Source organism: Chiloscyllium plagiosum, unplaced genomic scaffold (genome assembly GCF_037043375.1).
Source record: "Chiloscyllium plagiosum isolate Xiang-an unplaced genomic scaffold, Cpla_swu_hap1 HiC_scaffold_7, whole genome shotgun sequence".
Classification (NCBI taxonomy): Eukaryota; Metazoa; Chordata; class Chondrichthyes; order Orectolobiformes; family Hemiscylliidae; genus Chiloscyllium; species Chiloscyllium plagiosum.
This window is the reverse complement of record NW_028270145.1, coordinates 50427531-50448724: the sequence shown is the minus strand read 5'-3', so window position 1 is coordinate 50448724 and position 21194 is coordinate 50427531. Positions and strand designations below refer to the sequence as shown.

The 21194-nt window shown below is 40.3% G+C and overlaps 1 protein-coding gene across 3 annotated transcripts in view; it reads right to left on the bottom strand.

Moving 5' to 3' along the window:
- Nucleotides 1–21194, bottom strand: part of lnpk (lunapark, ER junction formation factor) — a 96814-nt gene that overhangs the window by 41167 nt on the left and 34453 nt on the right. For all 3 annotated transcript variants that reach the window (XM_043693563.2, XM_043693562.2, XM_087989000.1), the window contains one exon: nucleotides 805–888. In XM_043693563.2, the coding sequence (XP_043549498.1) occupies nucleotides 805–888 (84 nt within the window). The remainder of the gene's footprint in view (nucleotides 1–804; nucleotides 889–21194) is intronic.

The window sequence follows — 21194 nt, the reverse complement described above, 5'->3', positions numbered from 1 at the left end:
AATTGATTACTATGGTCACTTCTTTCCTGATGGATTCCCACCTTTTCCCTGTGACTGAAGAAAGTTTACATTAGTGTGGAATTCATTTTTCTTACTCGCCCCGTGAAATTTGGAAGAAAATAGGTGCACCCATAATCTCTATCCCACCGCTTTTAGAAATGTAGATGTAGACCTAAGCTTTTAATTGGTCCAGTCTATCTTTCCTAATATTAGCTATTGGAAGTTCTTCATTCTTGCTTGATCCTTGATGCTCCAATACTTCTGATATGACAGAGTTTTGTACCATGAAAATATATCAAACAAATAATTTGTCATTTAGTTCTCAGTATTATGCCCATGTCAGGCTCTCAGGGACATACTGTTGCTCACCTCTTCCTTTCCATATCTTGCAGAAGCTCTTACAAACTTTTTTTTAACATCTTGCTAATTTACTCTCATTCAATTTTCTCCTGATATAATTATTTGTTTATCTTTACTGGCTTTTCCAAGAGATGAAAAATGTTGTGCAAAAGATTAAAAACTCAGCATAAAAGAACTGATTTAATCTATTTTAGCCCAATGGAAGCAGGGCATTGTTGCATACTGTGAATGAAATTCATGTCTAAAATACCAGCTATTGAAGCCTGTTAAATTCCATAATAGCTCATGTTGAATAGATATGCAGATATTTAATAGCAGTTTATCTGCAATAAATTAAAAACTGAAAAATTACCACGGCATGAGACAACTTATTCAAACTTAACAAGGGAAATATGAAGACGAATATATACTTCTCTCCTAGCACATTTTTGTTTAAAAACTTACTGTAGCTTTCTTGGATTCTGGATCAAATCTCTCCAAAATTAGCTTTGCATTCTTGTATGTCTCCTTTTCCATGACCTCTTCAAGCTATTGGGAAAATATGTTAGAGTTACATATCAAATATTGGTCATATTTATAACACTGGTTATACTAGTTTGAAATGGTAATATTTGGTATGATTCCACACTAATGGTATTACTGGACAAGTCAGCTCCCAAAATGAAAACTGGTTTTATAGAACATAGGTTTTTGTTTACTTAGTTAATGGATGCTTAATCACCAAGGCATTTTCACACATGGCTGCAGACTTACTTTAACAACAGAACAGAATTTGATCACTCAAAAGAAATGAAAATAACAAGGGCTAAATCTTACAATTTTTGACTTGAGTCCAGTTGCACTGGGTTTTTAGGAGATGTCTCACCATATCTTACCAAGGCACCTTATTATATCAGACAAGCAGACCATCACAGCCTGGAGCTGCACTGCAAAATTCCAGACATTTGCCCCAGATATGGCAGACAGGGGAAAATGAGACCCCAGCCCCAAAGTCCTGCTGGATGGGAAGGCATGCATGCACTCTCCTTCAACATCACTAGGACCAGCAGTGGAGGCATCGACATCAGGTCCTTTCAGCCTGATCCAAGGTTGTCACCAGGTCAGTACAGTCTGAGCATCTGGAAAAATGACCAGCAATGTAGGAAGGAAGTTAAAGACTTTCTGTTCTCTGCCAACATAAGTACCACTTTTTTTTTTGCCAATACCTCATATTTACCTGATCTTTGCTGCTATACCCATTCCCAAAGGTTCATGCTCTACCACTCTCATTACTGCCTGCAATGCATCTTTTATTTGCCTTCACCCAACCCCACACCTGAAACCACGAACCCGAGATGTACTTTGCGATGCCTTCTTACTCACTTGGAACATCTCCCAACCTGCAGCAGAGGCAACAGTTGTGCCAGCCAATTTTAATCTCCTTTAACACCTGCTTCTTTCTCATTCCAGGAAGAAAATTGCCCAGAATTGGGCAAAAAGAATCAAGGAGGGCATTGAGATCAAGATTAGAGTGGTGCTGGAAAAGCACAGCAGATCAGGCAGCATCTAAAGAGCAGAAAAATCGACGTTTCGGGCAAAAGCGCTTCATCAGGAATGTTCCTGATGAAGGGCTTTTGCCAGAAACGTCAATTTTCCTGCTCCTCAGATGTTGCCTGACCTGCTGTGCTTTTCCAGCACCACGCTAATCTTGACTCTACTCTCCAGCATCTGCAGTCCTCACTTTCGCGAAGGGTATTGGGATGCCAAACTTCAGGCTGCTCACCCCCTTAAGAGAGAACTGGTCTCAAGTTGTCATGGTGGCATAGTGGTTAGCACTGCTCCCTCACAGCGCCAAGACCAGGGTTCAATTCCAGCCTCGGGTGACAATCTGTCTGGAGCTTGCACATTCTCCCCAGGTCTGCATGGGTTTCCTCCAGGTGTTCCAATTTCCTCTCACAGTACAAAGATGTGCAATTTAGGTAAAATGGACAAGCTAAATTGCCCATAGTGTTCAAGGATGTGTAGGTTAGGTGCATTAGTCAGGGGAAATGTAGAGTAAAGGGGTAGGGGAATGGGTCTGAGTGAGATACTGTTCAGAGTTTCGGTGTGGACTGGTTGAGCCAAAATAACCTGTTTCCAAACTGTAGGGATTCTATGAAAAACCCCAACACTGACTGATGGTGGGGTGACCATGACAAACCCCAAAAGTAATATCAGTGAGTACCCTGGACCTATTAGAACCCTCCAAGCAAAAATATCTCCCTTGGCATAACAGAGAACTGTTGACAACTGTGATAACCTTCCTTGTGTCCATACTAAAGAACAACGCAAGGCAGGCATGTTGCAAGCACCCACGTAGGCTCACGCAGGTGAGCACTATGACAGTAAGTAAACAAATTCTTGAGCCTGATGTGTGACCATGAGTGCACTCCAACCTTGTAGCAACAATCCATTGTTGCCAGCGCAGCCAAGGTGTATCATTGAAGTGCAGAAGCATAACGTAAGTGAGTCAGAGGGTTGTTAGAGGCTGGCACATGCCAAATGCCAATATCTGTGGATGCATGGCCAGTGCCCATGAAACATGCTCACAGACATTGGTGCCTAGTGTCCAACATGGGGGCGGTTTGCTGACAAGGGCTGGCTGATGTCACAGGCACCTGCTCTGACATCCATGTCAGGAACGCTCAATGTCCACGTTATTTGGTAGGAGGGGGGGGCTGATTATTAATAAGGCAAGTTGTGACTTTAAAAATGCATTTAACAATATAATGCCCCTTAACCGGCAACTCACTGATGGCTAGCGAGAATGTCACCTCACTAAGATGCAGAAAGACACTTAGACATTAGAACAGGCCTTGCCAGACGGCTCGTCTGGATTTGCCACAAATCATGTCAAAGCATACATTGTCTAGACCCCTGTAAGAGTCTGCCTAAACTATCTAAATATCGCAATTAGCAAAAACTAAATGTGCCCAGCAAAACAAAGTTTCAACCCACTTAAAGGCACTATCCGCTACAGCAATTCAAGTCCAGAAAGATTAACTCCCATTTCAACTCATTAGGGTGCTATGTAACTAATTCCAACATTTTCTTTGGTATGGACTGTGGAGACAGTTTGCCCAGTCCTTTTCGCATGTGCTGAATCAGAGCCTAAACTTTCAGTTCAAACCTGAAAATTTCTAACCAAATGCTCCTGGTTTGAATACTTCACAAATTACCTTCTGTTATAGGCAATAGGTGCAGGAGTAGGCCATTCTGCCCTTCGAGCCTGCACCACCATTCAATATAATCATGGCTGATCATCTTTAATCAATATCCTGTTCCTGCCTTATCTCCATAACCCTTGATTCCACTATCCTTGAGAGCTCTATCCAACTTTTTCTTAAATGAATCCAGAGACTGGGCCTCCACTGACTTCTGGGGCAGAGCATTCCACACAGCCACCACTCTCTGGGTGAAGAAGTTTCTCCTCATCTCTGTCCTAAATGGTCTACCCCGTATTTTTAAGCTGTGTCCTCTGGTTCGGCACTCGCCCATCAGCGGAAACATGTTTCCTGCCTCAGAGTGCCCAATCCTTTAATAATTTTATATGTCCCAATCAGATCCCCTCTCAGTCTTCTAAACTCAAGGGTATACATGCCCAGTCGCTCCAGTCTTTCAGCGTAAGGTAGTCCCGCCATTCCAGGAATTGACCTCGTGAACCTACACTGCACTCCCTCAATAGCCAGAATGTCTTTCCTCAAATTTGGAGACCAGAACTGCACACAGTACTCCAGGTGTGGTCTCACCAGGGCCCTGTACAGCTGCAGAAGAACCTCTTTGCTTCTATACTCAATCCCTCTTGTTATGAAGGCCAACATGCTATTAGCCTTCTTCACTACCTGCTGTACCTGCATGCTTGCCTTCATTGACTGGTGTACAAGAACATCCAGATCTCTTTGTACTGCCCCTTTACCTAAATTGATTGCATTTAGGTAGTAATCTGCCTTCCTGTTCTTGCCACCAAAGTGGATAAGCATCCATTTATCCACATTAAACTGCATCTGCCATGCATCTGACCACTCATCTAACCTGTCCAGGTCACTCTGTAATCTCCTAACATCCTCCTCACATTCCACCCTGCCACCCAGCTTAGTATCATCAGCAAATTTGCTAATGCTATTATTAATACCATCTTCTATATCATTAATACATATTGTAAAAAGCTGCGGTCCCAGCACTGATTCCTGCGGTACCCCACTGTTCACTGCCTGCCATTCCGAAATGGAGCAGTTTATCGCTACTCTTTGTTTCCTGTCAGCCAACCAACTTTCAATCCAAGTTAGTACTTTGCCCCCAATACCATGCACCCTAATTTTGCTCACTAACCTCCCAAGTGGGACTTTATCAAAAGCTTTCTGAAAGTCCAGGTACACTACATCTACTGGATCTCCCTCGTCCATCTTCAGAGTTACATCCTCAAAAAATTCCAGAAGATTAGTCAAGCATGATTTCCCCTTCATAAATCCATGCTGACTCTGACCTATCCGGTTTCTACTATTCTGATGTGTCGTAATTTCATCCTTTATAATAGACTCCAGCATCTTTCCCACCACAGAGGTCAGACTAACTGGTCTATAATTTCCTGCTTTCTCTCTCCCACCTTTCTTAAAAGGTGGTACAACATTAGCCACCCTCCAATCCGCAGGAACTGATCCCGAATCTATCGAACTCTGGAAAATAATCACCAACGCATCCACGATTTCTCGAGCCACCTCCTTCAGTACCCTGGGATGTAGACCATCAGGCCCCGGGGATTATTAACCTTCAGACCTAACAGTCTCTCCAACACCAATTTCTGGCAAATATAAATTCCCTTCAGTTCAGGTCCTTCAGCCACTGTTACCTCAGGGAGATTGCTTGTGTCTTCCCCAGTGAACACAGATCTGAAGTACCAATTCAATTCTTCTGCCATTTCTTTGTTCCCCGTAATATATTCCCCTGTTTCTGTCTTCAGCCACCCCACCCCCTCTGACCGTCAGTCTGTCCTTACGATATCACGTGTAGCCTTGAATATTCATTTCCCAGGCCCTGTCCACTTGAAGCCATGTCTCAGTTATCCCCACAATATCGTATCTGCCAATTTCCAAAAGAGCCTCAAGCTCATCCATCTTATTTCTAATGCTTCGTGCATTCATATATAGTATTTTCAATTTGTTACTGCCCTCACTCTTCCCATCAACTCCTATTTCACTCAACCTTACAGCATGATCCCTTTTAGAGTTTTCTGCTTCATTGATACAGTTGTCTTTCTTGACTTCCCTTGTTCTAACTTTCCCTTCAATTTCCTTCTTAAACATCCAGTTTGTTCCCTCCCCCCCACTACTTAGTTTAAACGTAGCTGTGTTGCAGTAGCAAACCTGCCTGCCAGAATGCTGGTCCCCAACCTATTAAGGTGCAAACCATCTCTCTTATATAATTTATGCTTACCACAAAACATACCCCAGTGATCCAAGAATTTAAATCCTTGCTTCCTGCACCAGTTCCCCCGCCACATGGTCAAGTCTGTTATCTCCCTGTTTCTGGCCTCACCAGCCCGAGGAACTGGAAGCAAACCGGAGATAACTATCTTGGATGTCCTGCTTTTCAGCCTTCTTCCTAGTTCTCCGAAGTCCCGCTGTAGTATGTTCCTCCTCTTCTTCCCGGCGTCATTTGTGCCGACATGTACCACCACCTCCGGCTCTTCACCTTCGCCCTTGAGGATGTCCTGCACTCTGTCTGTGATGTCTTTAACCCTGGCACCACGAAGGCAACACACCATCCTCAAGTCCCGCCTGCTGCCACAAAAACCCTGGTCAGTTCCTCTCACTATGGAGTCCACTATTACCACGGCTCTGTGCGATGTCAGACTCTTCCGCTCTGCCTCCACGCCAACTTTTGATTGACAGACCTGGCCGCCTCGCAGACTGGCAGCGTCATCTGTCTCTACTGTTTCCAAAAGATTCAACTTGTTCCTGACAGGTACTTCCCCCAGGGTCTCTTGCACCTGTCTCCTCTCTGCCTTCCTCATCATCTGCTCTCTTCTGGTATGGTCGGTGTAATAACCTCGCTGAAGGTCTTGTCCAGAAAGATCTCTCGGATGAGCCAAAGGTCCTCGAGTTCTTTCATCAGTGCTGCAATATGCTCTGTCAGTAGCTGAACGTGCACACACTTTCCACACTTATACGAGGTAACTTATTCCCTGAACTGCCCTGAAATCCTTCTCTAGGAGAGACATAACAGTGTGGGGTTTAGAAGCCAGTTATGTCTTCTAAACTGAATAACTTGCTTCAGAATTTAATTATTTTTAAAGAGGTGCTCATCCCAAATTCTTCTAAACTGAAAACAAAGCCAATGACATGACATGTCTTAAAATGACTTCTACTTGTCAGAAGCACCTAGTTATAAAAAGGAGAGTTTGCTGACACCACCGACTGCGGGCAACTATGCATGTGTACTCATGGGAAACACATGGTTCCAAGCACTGATGAAAAGTAAGTGCATATTAAATTGCCTGTACATCAATGAGCATTAGTAAAAAATGCATCAACTCAAAAGACTGAAGAAAACATTAAGACCGATGGGTGGATGCTGAGAGTTAACAAAAGAACAGCAATGCTTTCAAATATATCAAAATAAAAACAAATCAGCTGGAACCAAAAATTCAGCTTTCAGAGTAGCAGGGAACAACTACCAATGAGGCCTGGCTACAAGATGGGCTAAAGCTTGAAGGCGTGCAAACAGGCTAACTGGCATTCAAAAATACAGCATTGATGAAAAATACGAATAGTTGAGTCACAAAAGCTCTGATTTGATTTACCAGTGCCCAGAAAATAACCTTTTACTAAACTGTAGCACAGTAGATATCAAAATAGAAGATCAAACCCACATGGAATTATGGACTAAATAAGCATCTGGACTAAAAAGCTGACATCAATAACATTGGTCATGTGTTTTGATTATTATCAAATAGTTACATCTTGTTCATTAATATAAAACAAAGAACTGCAAATGTTGAAGATCTGAAACAAAACAAAGTGATGGAGAAATTCAACACATCTGACAGCAACTGTGGAGAGATTCTGTCAGACATGCTGAGTTTCTCCAGCAATTTTTGTTCTTGTCTTGTTCTTTAATATTTTTTAGGACAGAACAGGACCACCAGAGATATCACAGCAATAACATTAATTCTGGAATGAGTGGTTCTGGAAGGCCTCACCATTGACTTTGGACCTCAAAGTCTCATGACAACAACTCAACACTAGCAATAAAAGTTTAGCTTGTAATTGGGGTTATCACCCTTCAAACTAATTCATTGATAATTATTTATAATGATCATCACTTGAAATACTCAACGAGGGCAGGAATGGTACAGGATATTCGTACAATGTTCATCGTAAAGAGTGAATCTACAACATCACAACTGACTGAGCAGGTAGAGTCTCAATAAACATAACTAGCATACCAGGCCTGCAGTAAGTGGAAAGAAAACCAGCTCAAGGGAAAAGTCCATTTGACATCATTCTCACAGCAGAGGCAAGTAGTGAGGTAGAGCTGGTGTCATCACCATTCTTACGAAAATAAATACTGTGGTTTCTGATGGTGTCACTCAGGGGCAGCATGACCTAACCACCAACTCTTTCAATTCTCCACCATTGCTGAACTATCAAATTGTGTATTTAACATCCAATACTGGATTCCTCCCAGTCAATATGGGAAACACTGATGCCATCTTTTATGTCACCCAACCCAAAATTTGTTCTCCAGCTGTAGACTTCCTGGCAAAAGTCAGATTGATGCCACATTTTACCCAGAGAACAGTTCCTTACCCTACATTTGCATTATCACCATCTATTTTCACCCACCTAACATTCCTCAGATTCATGTCCATCACAACTCATCTACTAATAACACCTCATTCATTTCCTTATCTCCAAACTGGACTATTCTAATGCACCCTTGGCTGGCATCCCACATTATGCCTTCCTTAAACTTGAGGTCATCCAAAATGCTGCTGTTCGTGTCTTAAATCAAAGTAAAAATCTATTCGCCTGTCACATATATGATCAGTGAACTATACTGACAACTAGAAAATCAACGGTTATATATTAAAATTCTCAGCTTGGTTTTAAAGTCCCTACTTGGCCTCTCCCCTCCCTTTCTCTACAATCTCCTCCAGTTCCAAATACTCCAAAATATCCGAATTTCTCAACTTCTGGCCTCATGAATAACTCCAAGTTTAGGCACCACATCAACAGTGGCTGTCTTTTGCTACCTAGCTCCTAAAATGCTCTCTACCTCACTTTCCTCCTTAAAAGCAATTGTTAAAACCTAATGCTGTGACCACATTTCTGATCATGTGACCGAATATCTCCTTATATGCTGTGTTATGTTCTGCTTCATAACTGCTCTATGAAGCATCTTGTGACATCTTATTGTATTTATACAGCTCCTGATAAGAGTTCTAGTTCTGTGTTAAGACAAAGCTAAATGATACCATGATCAACAGCTCAGAAGCAAAGATCTGTAGTTTTACTATATACAAATGTGAACAGGATGGGTCAATTGAACAACGAACTGGAGCGGGTAGTTGCACAAAGATTCCGGTCCTCAATGGGCCAGGGAAATATTGAAATTGAAAATCAACTCATTGCAAATTCAATACCTCATCTGACACACAGTCTGGCTCATCCTAAACACTAACCAGGTAGGGGATGGAATTAGTGTCAAGGATATGAATAGGGTGGTGGTCATGTGGACAATGGAGGAGGGGCAGCTAGCAGGTTTCACGTAGGTCTATGAAGAATTTCCTAATGAACACTCCATGACTGTTTAAAATCCATGCTTCTAATCTGGACACTCTGGGTTCCATCCAACTCCAGGACTGGCCTGACAAGGAAAGTGCACTTGATTTGTAAATTCTTCCATTATGCCAAGGGAGACAGTAAAAGCAGGAGAAGTTCTTGGTCAGCCATGGGACCAAAAATATAGTTGGATCGTCCACTGTCATCTTCCAAACTCCAGACTTCAAGGTGCCTGCTGCCATAGCAACTCAGGCCTTCTGAATAGTTTGTAACACACCACCACTAAATGTTCATAAATATATACATATTACAGAACACTTCCCAATTTCAGAGGCAATAGAGGGGAAGGAGCAGGCAACAGCCTTTCTCGCTCAGTTGTGGTTTAAGTAAAAACAGTTTATTTTTGGACAAAAAGGGTTTCAATTATTCCTTTTTGTTTTTTTGATAGATAGAAATATTGGCAGCTGCTGCAAAGCAGAGTAAAAGTGCAAGAACATGAAAGTAATTACAAGAGAGACCAACCTCAAAATGGGCAAGTGAAATCTACTATTCAGTTATATTTTGTCTACCTGTTTCAAATTGTCCAAACTACCTTTTTCATCAGTTGTCTAACAATGGGGAGAATCTAATAACAGTGATTGGGATACTGGGACAAAAGCAGTGAAACAGTAAACCAGTACCAATTCTAAAGTGGGTGGCAGTGTGTAGAATACCATTGGGAATATGATGAGTTGGTTCAGACGTAAGAATCGAATTAAACCTATGCTGAGTCCCACCTTTGAGGATTAAAGGACAAGTAAAATGAATAGATAAACATTGATCATGACAGAAGTTATGAAGTAGCACAACAAAGAAAATGATTGAATCTGCATGCAATAGTAAATTTCTATTTGTGTGGTATTTTGACTGCTGCTATTGTAGAACATAAACCATTGTACTTCAATGAAATTGAAAAAGAAATGCTAAGGAGTAAGATATTCCAAAATCCTCGAAGCTTGTTAATTGTACTCAGCAGCTTCATAGTGAAGAAATGTCAAATATTGCTAATTGTTTAAATATAATGAAGAGAATAATTACATGCACCTACTTCAATAATGGAATGTACAAAAATCTATCAGCAGTCATTATTGAAAGTTATTAGACATGACAGTAAATGACAGGCAATTCCTCAGATTTATTTCCTCATAGCACTTAATGCTATTAATTTAAAGAAGGTTGTTGGCAGAGTGCTTTAAGAAATAAAGTCTGTGTGCCAATTAACCGCTGTCAGCATTGATTTTAGATTATTTATTAGTAGAAGCAATTAGCTTGGTGCAAAGCACCGCAAAAGCTCAATAAAGGCAAAAAGGAGCAATGAAAGTCCTTTAATGACATATAAAGGCCAATATCTCATTTGCTTTACTGTTAATCTCAAACCATCAGTGTGGAGAGAAATTTGCAATTTTCTTATAAGGCGAGACAAAATTAACAAATTAAAAATAAACCCATTTCCTGCATTAGCACAAGCAAGAATCAACCATTTGAAAATTGAACAAATTTAGTTTGATCTGTTTCAATTTATGCTGATTGGAATTAGTTGCAGGGAGTACAGGTCCCAGTGAACTGACAAAATTTAAAATTGATGCAGAGAAAGGAATAGAACATCTGCTAATGGGGCTGACACAAAGCAGAAAGGACACGGTTTTAGAAAAAAAAGACAGATGGGAGGAACTGGCAGTGCACATAGTCAAATCAGATCTGATTCTTTAAGAATGCTCTCACTGACAAAGTAAACACTGGTATTTGGAATCCATATACAAAATGCACAAGCAGCACAAACTGAACTCATTGGATTTCTGCCCTTTGTTGTCAATTGTAAATTAATATTTACAAGATTTAATCATAAGGATAGTAAACCTCATAAAATGATTGCAAAAGGGCAAAGCTGTACAAAATGATTGTCTGGAAGGGACAGACATCATAAATTCCATAAAGTGCAGTTTTCATGATAACGCTACTCAGTCACTCAGAATGCAAAAGAATGATGAGATATTTGGCTTGGTTAACAATAGATTTTCATGGTCAAAAATGATTAAATCTTTGCAGTGTAGAAATCTTGCTAAATGTAATAGATTTAGAACACAACTAATAGTTCAAAACTATACATTTTTGAAGAGTTGTGGACCATCAACAGCAGAATTGCATTCTACCACAATCTGTAACATAAGAGTGCACACAACCAAAACCATCAAGCCAGGAAATCAACATTGGTTCAGTGAAGAAATTCAAAAAGCTCATCATGACCAGTAATAGGCAGATCTAAAATTGAGATGCAAATATAGCAAGCTACAATATAGGGCTATTTGCTTTTAAAAAGGTCAACGCAGCAAGCTATTAGCAATTCCATACCTAAAGGTTCAGATCGAAGTTTGGCAGTTCTGTTAAATCCAGTAAATAATGATGGATAATTAAAGACCTCGAGAGGGGCAACATCTCCAATGAACATCCTGATATTCAATGAGAGGGAGCCCAGAACATCAATGCAAAAGGATAAGGTTAAAGCAATTCAAACTGTCCACCACTTCCTACGGACATTGGAAATAAGAACAGGACTAGGACATTCATTCCCTCAAGTCAGTCCTGCTCTTCTATAAAATCATGATTGGTCTGTCCCAGGCCTCAGATCCTCTATTGTGCCAGCTCCTCAGACTTCGATGTTTCATTATCTCAAAACTCAATCTACCATCACTTTGAATACTTTCAGCGATCTATCCCAGCGAGTTAAGCCTAAAGAATTCCAGACTTTCACTGCACTCAGCAGAAATTCTTTCACATCTCAGTTTTAAATGAATGTCTTCTAATTCAGTAACTATGACTGCCTAGCTCAAGATTCATCCACTAGTGGAAACATCATCTCACCATCTTCCCTGTCAAACATTCTCAAAATGTTATTTATTTTAATAAGATGACCCCTCATTCTTGTAAGCTTGCATGAATAAAGGCCTACTCTGCTTAGCCACACATCGTAAGTCAACCCCTTCATCACGGGAAAAAGCCTACTGAATCTCACTTGACTGTCTCTAATGTCAGCATATTCTTTCCTCAATACGGAGAACCAAATTGGACACAGCATTCTGGGCAGGGCCTCACCAACACCCTGTATAGTTGTAACAAGATTTTTCCTATTTCTAAAAGCCAAGTCTTAAGACTTAAATTACATTTGCCTTTTAATTATTTGCTGCATCAGCAGGCTAACATTTTGTGTTTCATTCACAAAAAAAAAGCTAGATCTCTCTGTTCTACATTTTTTTGAAGCCTCTCTCTATTTATAAAATAGTCTGCCTTTTAATCTTCTTTCTACCATGGTGCATGACCTCACACTTACCTACATTAAACACCATCAATCAAATTTTTGCCCACTCACTCAACCGAACTCTATCCCCTAGTAGGTTATGCATGTCCTCATCACAATATGCCCTCCCAGCATCCACAATCCTTGGGTTTTCTATCATGTCTTAATCTGGGCTTTCTTGGCCTGCAAAGCTCAAACTTGGCTGCTCACTGGATAAACTCAGCAATCAGAAGTGCATAAGTACTCTCAAATAAACTAAAAAATAAACTCAATTTGATTTTGTTTTTGTTCTGGCTATCTTAATTACTTCCACTTAAAAATTTCTCAAGAGAACTTTCCAGTGTCTAACTGGGTAATATCCGGTACTGGCTGAAAAATGTTCTATTAAACATTTTTGTAGGAGATTGAAATCCATTAATTTTCTCCTATAAAATTAGAGCACCTATTGTTTCTTTGCTAGTTTGTTTCACAACTCTACTAAAGTTCTATCTCATCTTTCAGTTCTGGTGAAGAATTATATCCAAAACATTAAATTGGTCTTTAACAAATGCTGGAACCTAAGCTTCAGACTCTATACGCAGAGGGGAGAAATTAATCTGAATGCACTACTCCAGGAGGTAGAGACAACCCTTAAACTAGGCACTTAGAATCTGATCTGCAGTCAGAGAGAGGAGAGTGTGACAGTGTAAGGTAAGTATGGGAACCCAAAAGGTAGCTCTAGAGGAACTTCAATCCTTTCACTTGTCCAGTAGGTTTCAGGTTCTTGCAGATTGTGTGAACTTGAGCAAGGATTGCAGGCAGGATGAGAAAACAGACCACAGCACAATGGTGCAGAGAACTATTTGAGTGGTGAACAGTTAAATGAATGTATTTGAAAAACTGAATATTATTTAAGTGGGGAAAGACTACAAAAGCTACAACACAGACAGGTTTGGGGATACTCATGCACAAATCACAAAACGCTAGCATCCAGATTCAGCAAGTTATCAGGAAGGGAAATGGAATGTTGGATTTTACTTCAAAAGGAATCAAGTTTAAAAAGAGAGGTCTTGCTGCAACTATACAAGACACTAGTCAAACCATAGCTGGAAAACCATGAATAGTTTTGGGCCTTTTATCTAAGGAAAGATACAATGGCATTACAGGCAGTCCAAAGATGATACATGGGGTAAGAAGGGACTGCCTTATGAGGAAGGTTGTGTTGGTTGGGCCTGTACTCTTTAGAGCTTAAGACGAATGAGGGTGCCCTTTTTTTAAAATGTTCAAAATTCTTAGATGGGGGGATCCAAGATGGTGGCGACCCAGCAAGTCTGAGTCTATAGTGCTCCTCCCAAGACTTGGGTAAAGTGGGTCACCCACCCCCACCACACTCACCAAATCATTTAAAATAGCTGTTTAATTTAATTAGTTGCTTAGTATTAAATTTAAACAATCTAATTTTTAGTAAAAATGACCAAAGGGAAGGGAGCCCGCAGCTCTCAGCAAGCAGGAACCCCTCCCCCACCCTCTCCAGCTGCAGCAGAGGCGTCGACAGCCACCCCGGGGGACTTACCTACGGTGGCAAGCCTTGTGGAAATCATCTCTAAACTCGATGCGAAGATCGACGCTTTCATTGAAGAATCCCGAAGTTGATGGGACTCACTCTCGGCCGCGCTGCAAAAGCACGACCAAGACATTAAAGAAATCGAGTGCCTAGTCGGAGGGGCGGAGCTAAAGGCCGCGACCTCCGAAACTACAGCGCAATCGGCCGTGGATCGGGTCCAGACTCTCGAACAGCGAGTCCGGACCTTAGAGAATCACATTGATGACCTCGATAATCGAAGTCGTCGAAAAAATATTCGTTTGTGGGGCCTTCCCGAACGGGAAGAGGAAGGCCAGCTTACAGCGTTTCTTGAGCAGTGGCTGCCACAGCTTTTAAATCTGGAGGCTGGATCAGGCCAGGTAAGGGTGGAAAGGGCCTACCGGGTCGCAATACGCGGGCCCGGCTTGAACCAGCGCCCCCGCCCAGTCCTGTTCCGGCTGCAGAGCTATAGGGAGAAGCAGTTACTCCTAGAAGCTTCTAGAAATCTTTGAAAAGATTCCCAAGCCATGATCTATAAAGGATCCAAAATCATGTTATTCCAGGACTTTTCCCCAGCTCTGGTCCGAAAGAGGAAGGCATTCGATGAGGCAAAGAAGCGTTTAAGGGACTTAAATATTCAGTACTTCTTACGCTACCCAGCGACACTCAGCTTTAACCATGAAGGATCCGTGTATAACTTCAGATTGCCAGAAAAGGCTAAGGAATTTTTGGACTCTCTTAGATAAATTGTAAGAGATAATGGATGTTGGTTTGACTTTCCCCCACTCCGGTTTATATCCCCCCCCTCCCCCTTTTCTTACCTTACTGTTTAATATTATCTTGGGGGGTGGAGAGAGGGATTTATTTACTTATTTGTTCTCTAATGATTTTCTCCCCCCCCTTGGGGTTTTTTTTTAAATCAGTCTATGTATGTATATGCGTGTACATATATATATATATATATATATAAGCCAGGGGATTTAGTTAATGTTGGTGGGGGGAGGTGGTTACCTTATTCTATTTTACTCCTGTCTCTAGGAGCGGGGTTGTTTTCCCTTGTTATTTTGTATTATTATATTTAATTATTATTTGTTGAGGTTGTAATTTTCTAGTTATATATGTTTATACATGGTATTAACATTACCAAATATATCCAGGTGTTGGTGTGGGTGGGGGGGGGCGGGGTGAGGGTAGGATGCTCACTGTTAACTCTCGCTTTGTATTATATCTGAATTCTCCTCATTCTATTGAGGAGCGCCTGGGTCAAGGGTGGGGCATTGGTTGGGAGAGGATACGATGGACCTTTGGAAAGGAACACCCCCTGGGAACAAGGGGGAAAATCTCCATTTAAATAAGTTTTTTTTATTATTTAGAAATAGTTTTTTATTATACTGTTGTGAGTGTATTAGAGAGCCTTTATTTTTGTAAATTTTATATGCTCTATGCTCGGGATGTTCTGGATGGGGTTTCCCCTCCCGAGGGGTCTCCGATTTGCCCGGATGATTATGGTTGATCAGTCGGTTATGTGGTGCACCTGGAATGTCAAGGGGAGTAATTCCCCAGTCAAAAGGAAGAAAATATTATCAAATCTTAAGAAAGAAAGAGTTGATATAGCTCTCCTACAGGAGACACACCTGTTGGATAAAGAACACTTGAAATTACGTGGATTTGATCAGGCCTTTTTTTTGTTCTTTTAGCTCAAAAAGTAGGGGAGTTGTTATTCTTGTATGGAAGAATTTTCCTTTCAAAATCCTAAATCAGATAAAAGACGAATCTGGACGATATATTTTGATTAAAGCCCTTATAAATGGAGAGGAATATGGGATTTTAAATTTGTACTGCCCCCCGGCACACCCCTTTAAATTTATAACGGAAGCCTTTTCAAAATTGATGGCTCTTGGTGCCCGTCATATAATTATAGGGGGAGATATTAATTGTATTATGGATCTGGAAATAGATAGGATTCCCAAGAGTACTGCAGGAGTATCTCCCAGATCTAGACAATTGGTGGATCTGAACAAAGAATTAGGATTAGTAGATGTATGGAGATGTCTTCATCCACAGGGCAGAGATTTTTCTTTTTACTCCAATCCACATAAATGTCATACCAGAATTGATATGTTTTTTGCACCCTCGATTTTTTTAAATTCCATATCATCCTGTAAGATAGGTAGTATAGCAATTTCCAACCACGCTGCTGTATATATGGAAACCAAGGCGAAGAACAACGGGACATTCCCTCAGCATTGGCGTATGGACCCTTCCTAATGAAAGGTAGTAAATTTGTAAAGTACTTCTCTCAAGAATTTAAAACTGTTTTAGAAATTAATTCAGGTACAGCTAGCAACCCATCAATGATGTGGGAGACCAAAGCTTAACGCAAGGTTTGATCATCTCCTACTCAGCGACCCAGAAGAAATTGAAGGGAGAACAACAGCGTCTGCTTGAAGCTCGCTTAAAAGCAGCTGAAACAGCATATGCTGATAGACCTTCTATTAGGACAGCTCTAAACACTACACTTACCCAAACGGCTAAGAGGGAAATATTATTTGCAAAACAAAGGTTATATGAATTTGGCGATAAACCGGGTAGATACTTAGCATTTCTTGCAAAGAAAAAAAAGGCGCCTCAAACTATTACGTCTATCAAGGAAAGTACAGGTATTTTGACTAATGATCATAAAAAGATTAATGCAATCTTTAGAAAATTTTATTCTGATTTATATAAATCGCAGGATTGTGAAGACAGGACTAGGAGGATGCAATCGTTTTTTAAAAATGTGACCTTTTCGGGCCTGACTCCGGAACAGGTATTGGTCTTAAATGCTCCCCTAACAGTCCAAGAAATACTTGACGCAATCAGGCAACTTCAGAGCGGTAAGGCACCTGGCCCAGATGGTTTTCAAGCTGAATTCTATAAAGAATTTACAGAAATATTGGCTGGTCCACTTATGGACATGTATAACTATGCATATAGTCAGAGCTGTCTCCCGCCTTCGCTGAAAGAGGCAAATATCTCTCTTATCCTTAAAAAAGGCAAGGATCCAGAAGATTGTACGTCATACAGACCAATATCCTTGCTAAATGTAGATTTTAAAATCCTTTCTAAAATGTTAGCATTGAGACTAGAAAGGGTACTGCCACATATCATAAAGGAGGATCAGACGGGGTTTATTAAGGGCTGTAGATCATCCAATAATATTAGAAGGGTTTTGAATATGATTCAAGCCTGCCATCAGGGAAAGATACCAGGAGTAGTAGTTTCATTAGACGCAGAAAGGCATTCGATAGGGTTGAATGGTCATATTTGTTTTACACATTGGAAAGGTTTGGCGTTGGAAAGGTGTCTACCAAATGGGTCTCAACATTGTATAGTGATCCCAAAGCAGTTGTGGTTTCCAATGGATTAGATTCAGATAGCTTCAGTGTGGGTAGGGGCTGCTGTCAGGGATGTCCTCTCTCGCCATTGTTATTTAATTGAACCACTAGCAGAAACTATACGAGCTGATCCTAATATAACGGCCCAGAGGATTGGTACAGGTAAACATAAAATTACCCTTTATGCAGATAATGTTCTTCTATTCCTCAGTAATCCTGTGATGTCCGTACCTCGCTTAATCCAAATTATTAATACATTTAGCGTATTCTCAGGCTATAAAATTAATTTCTCAAAATCGGAGGCTATGCCAATGGGTGGCCTTGCTATGATACCCCACTTAGTGGACAGATTCCATTTTCCCTTTCGTTGGTCCCTGGAGGGTTTCTTATATTTAGGCATTTTTATTACCCCAGTATTTGGTCAGTTGTACAAGGCTAACTTTGTGCATTTACTGGAAAGGATAAGGCAGGAACCTCCAGCGATGGGGGTTTCCTGGCTGGGTAGAATAGCACTAATTAAAATGAATGTCCTGCCCCGTCTCCTATACACTATGAGAATGCTTCTGGTGATGGTGCCGAGGCTGGCACTACGTAAATTATATGGCTGGTTGGGTTCCTTTACCTGGAATCATAGACGGTCCCTCATTAAGCTGAAGAAGCTACAGCTTCCACAGGCAAGGGGAGGATTGGACTTCCCAGACTTTAGGAAATATCAGTTAAGTTCCCTATTAAGTTACATAGCTGATTGGGTCTTGTCTGATCCACAATCAATCTGGCTGGACATCGAGGCTTCTCAAGTAAAATACTCACTTATTAACCTTTTCTTCTCAGACAAGAGGAAAATCATTACAGATCACTGTAAAAATACTAAACACAATAATACTAAACACAATTAAAGCTTGGAATATAATGCGGCAAAATGAGGGCAACTCACATAAAACATCCCCCTATGCGCCGATAGTGGGAGCACGGAGATTCCAACCAGGGTTTACAGATGCCACTTTTAAACTCTGGGGATCCAGGGGTATCTCATGTCTAGGGGACCTATTTAAAGATGGGGTCCTGATGTCTTTTGAACAGCTGCGTCAGAAATTCGGATTACCTAATGGAGACCTCTATCGATACTTCCAAATTCGAGACTATATACAGAAGAAGACTACGTTATTAGATAGTCTTTATAAATCAGATAGAGAATGTAGATTACTACGACCAATGCGGGTATCCTCCATCAGTACTATTTATCATTTACTACATGATGAAGTATCGGGAGATATGGACAATTTGCTTAAAACATAGGTTCAGGATTTGGGACTAGAAATCTCTATAGAAACATGGAATGACATTTGGGAAAACGCCAGAAGAATCACCATCTGTAACAGAACTCAGGCTATCCAGCTGAAGATACTTCATAGGGCCCATATAGCACCGGATCGATTGGCAAAATTTAAGGCAGGAGCATCTCCAATGTGTCCCAAATGTAAAATAGAGGTGGGCACTCTTGTACATTGCCTATGGACCTGTCATAAGATCCGTAGATACTGGACTAAAGTAGCAAGTACCCTGACAGAAATTTTAGGAACGGAAATTAAAGTGGACCCTGTATCTCTCCTTTTGGGCTTTTCAGATTTTCCCTCCCTGGACATGTACGGGAAGAGACTATTTTCTATTCTCTCTTTCTGTGCAAGGAAAAATATTTTGGTAAACTGGGTAGCTGAGGACCCCCCTGGACTTTCAAATTGGCACAGATTAATTATGGAATGTATTCCCCTTGACTTCCTTACAAATATGGTGCACCGAAAGACTGAATTATTTTATAAAATATGGCAGCCCTTCTTGAATTACATACGTACAGATATTGCGGCTATCCTAACAAGGGCTTTTATTTAATTGAGATTACGAACCTGGCTGGTCCGGGGCCCCTTAGGAGAGGAATCCCGCACGAATATGGGTTTTGTTACATTTGATGTTAACACATTCCGAGCATGTATCTCACTACCCAATTTCTATGTTATCCGTTTTTTTTTCTCTTTCTCTTATTTTAATAATGTAAGAGATTTAAATATACACTCTGGTTAGTTGTAGGTTAGATTAGCAGTTAGTTGAGTTTTGTTTTTTTTTCTTTCTCGGTATTTTTCTTTTGTTAAATTTTGGCTATTGTATAATGAAGATTTAATTGTATATCAATGTTTGTACTTGAGAGTTTTGTTTATTTTTGTAAACTTGTAAAAATGTTAAATTTCTAATAAAAATATCTATAAAAAAATTCTTAGATGCTTTGACAGGATAGGTGCAGACAGGTTGTTCCACTTGTGTGAGCATGTAGGACAATAACAAAATAAGGGATCACCTATTTAAGACAAGGATAAGGACGCAATTTTTCTCCACATGTGGAATTCTTTACCACAGAGGGCAATAGAGACTGGATAATTGAAAATCTCTCTCAACCTTGAATATACTTAATCAGCAAGAGAATCAAAGTTTAAGGAGAAAAAGGAAGGAAAGTAGAGTTAGGAAAATCAAAATGTCACTGAATGGTAGAGCATACTCAACGGGCTAAATGCCCTTCTTCTGCTCCTATGTCTTGTGGCGTTATTTGTAATAAGTGGCAAGACAGTTAGGAGAGTAGATATAGTTCCCTTTAATTGAGAATGCCTTGAGTTCTGAACATTGACTAGTGCCAGGGTTAAAGATGTAGCTCTAGGCTATAAAAAGCTTAGAGTGAGAAGGGAAGGAAAGAATCCAGAGGTTCGAAGAGAAAATGATCTTCCTCATTGAGCCTACAATGTCAATTTGATTGAATGCAACAGGATTAAAATTGTATACATCTCTGAAAAAAATCAACAAATTAAGTTGCCACATGGAACAAAAGTCAACTGTGCAGCGTCAGCTAAGTATCCATAATTTTGGCACAACTGTGAAAACTAATAAAGTATCTCACATGAGACACTGGACATAGAAACTAGTGTCAAAAAGCCATTATTTATGGCTTAATTGAATCGATCCTACAAATTCATCATGCTAACCTCAAATATTCAATTATTTTTGTTGTGTTTGACAAAAATAGGCAAACACAAATGACCACATTGAATGACCAAGTTACTAATGTAATTCTTAAAATAGTCAGTTTATTTCACTGCACCTTCCACCTAATAATAGTGAACTGTCAAGACTATATGACAAGTGACATAAATGACCACTCAGCCAAAATAAATACCTACAATCATTCAGTTAAATGAGTTTCCATTTTCATTGCTACTGATTCTGATCAAGTTACTGCCTGACTAAAAGCTAAGCTTTACTTAGGCAATTGATCACAAAAAGTATTCATGTTCAAAAGAAAGGTGTATACTACTTTTATTCATACTTCTCATTTGTCTTTTTTTTTCCTAAAACTGGAAAAATATAGGCAGATGGAATATCTTTTCTGTCAGTCTGAATTTTCACTTGTCTTGCTTTACCCAAATTGATTTATTGTTTTCCTTGTGGACAGTCATGGTTGAAGATACCCTCAAGATAACTAATGCACGACAGCATGTCTATTACTAGCCTGATAGCATGGCAGTTCCTGTTCAAGTCTATGCAAATTTTCAAGCAGACAAAAGAGACTGTGCAATCGCTCAAACTGTAAACCTCTGTCCTACACCAAAATTTGAATTGGGTTTGATTAAACATAATAGTGCACTATCCCATGGTTACCAATATTGACAAACAACTAAAATGCTTAGTATTTATTTCACATTAGAACATTATGCTTTGGTTACAAT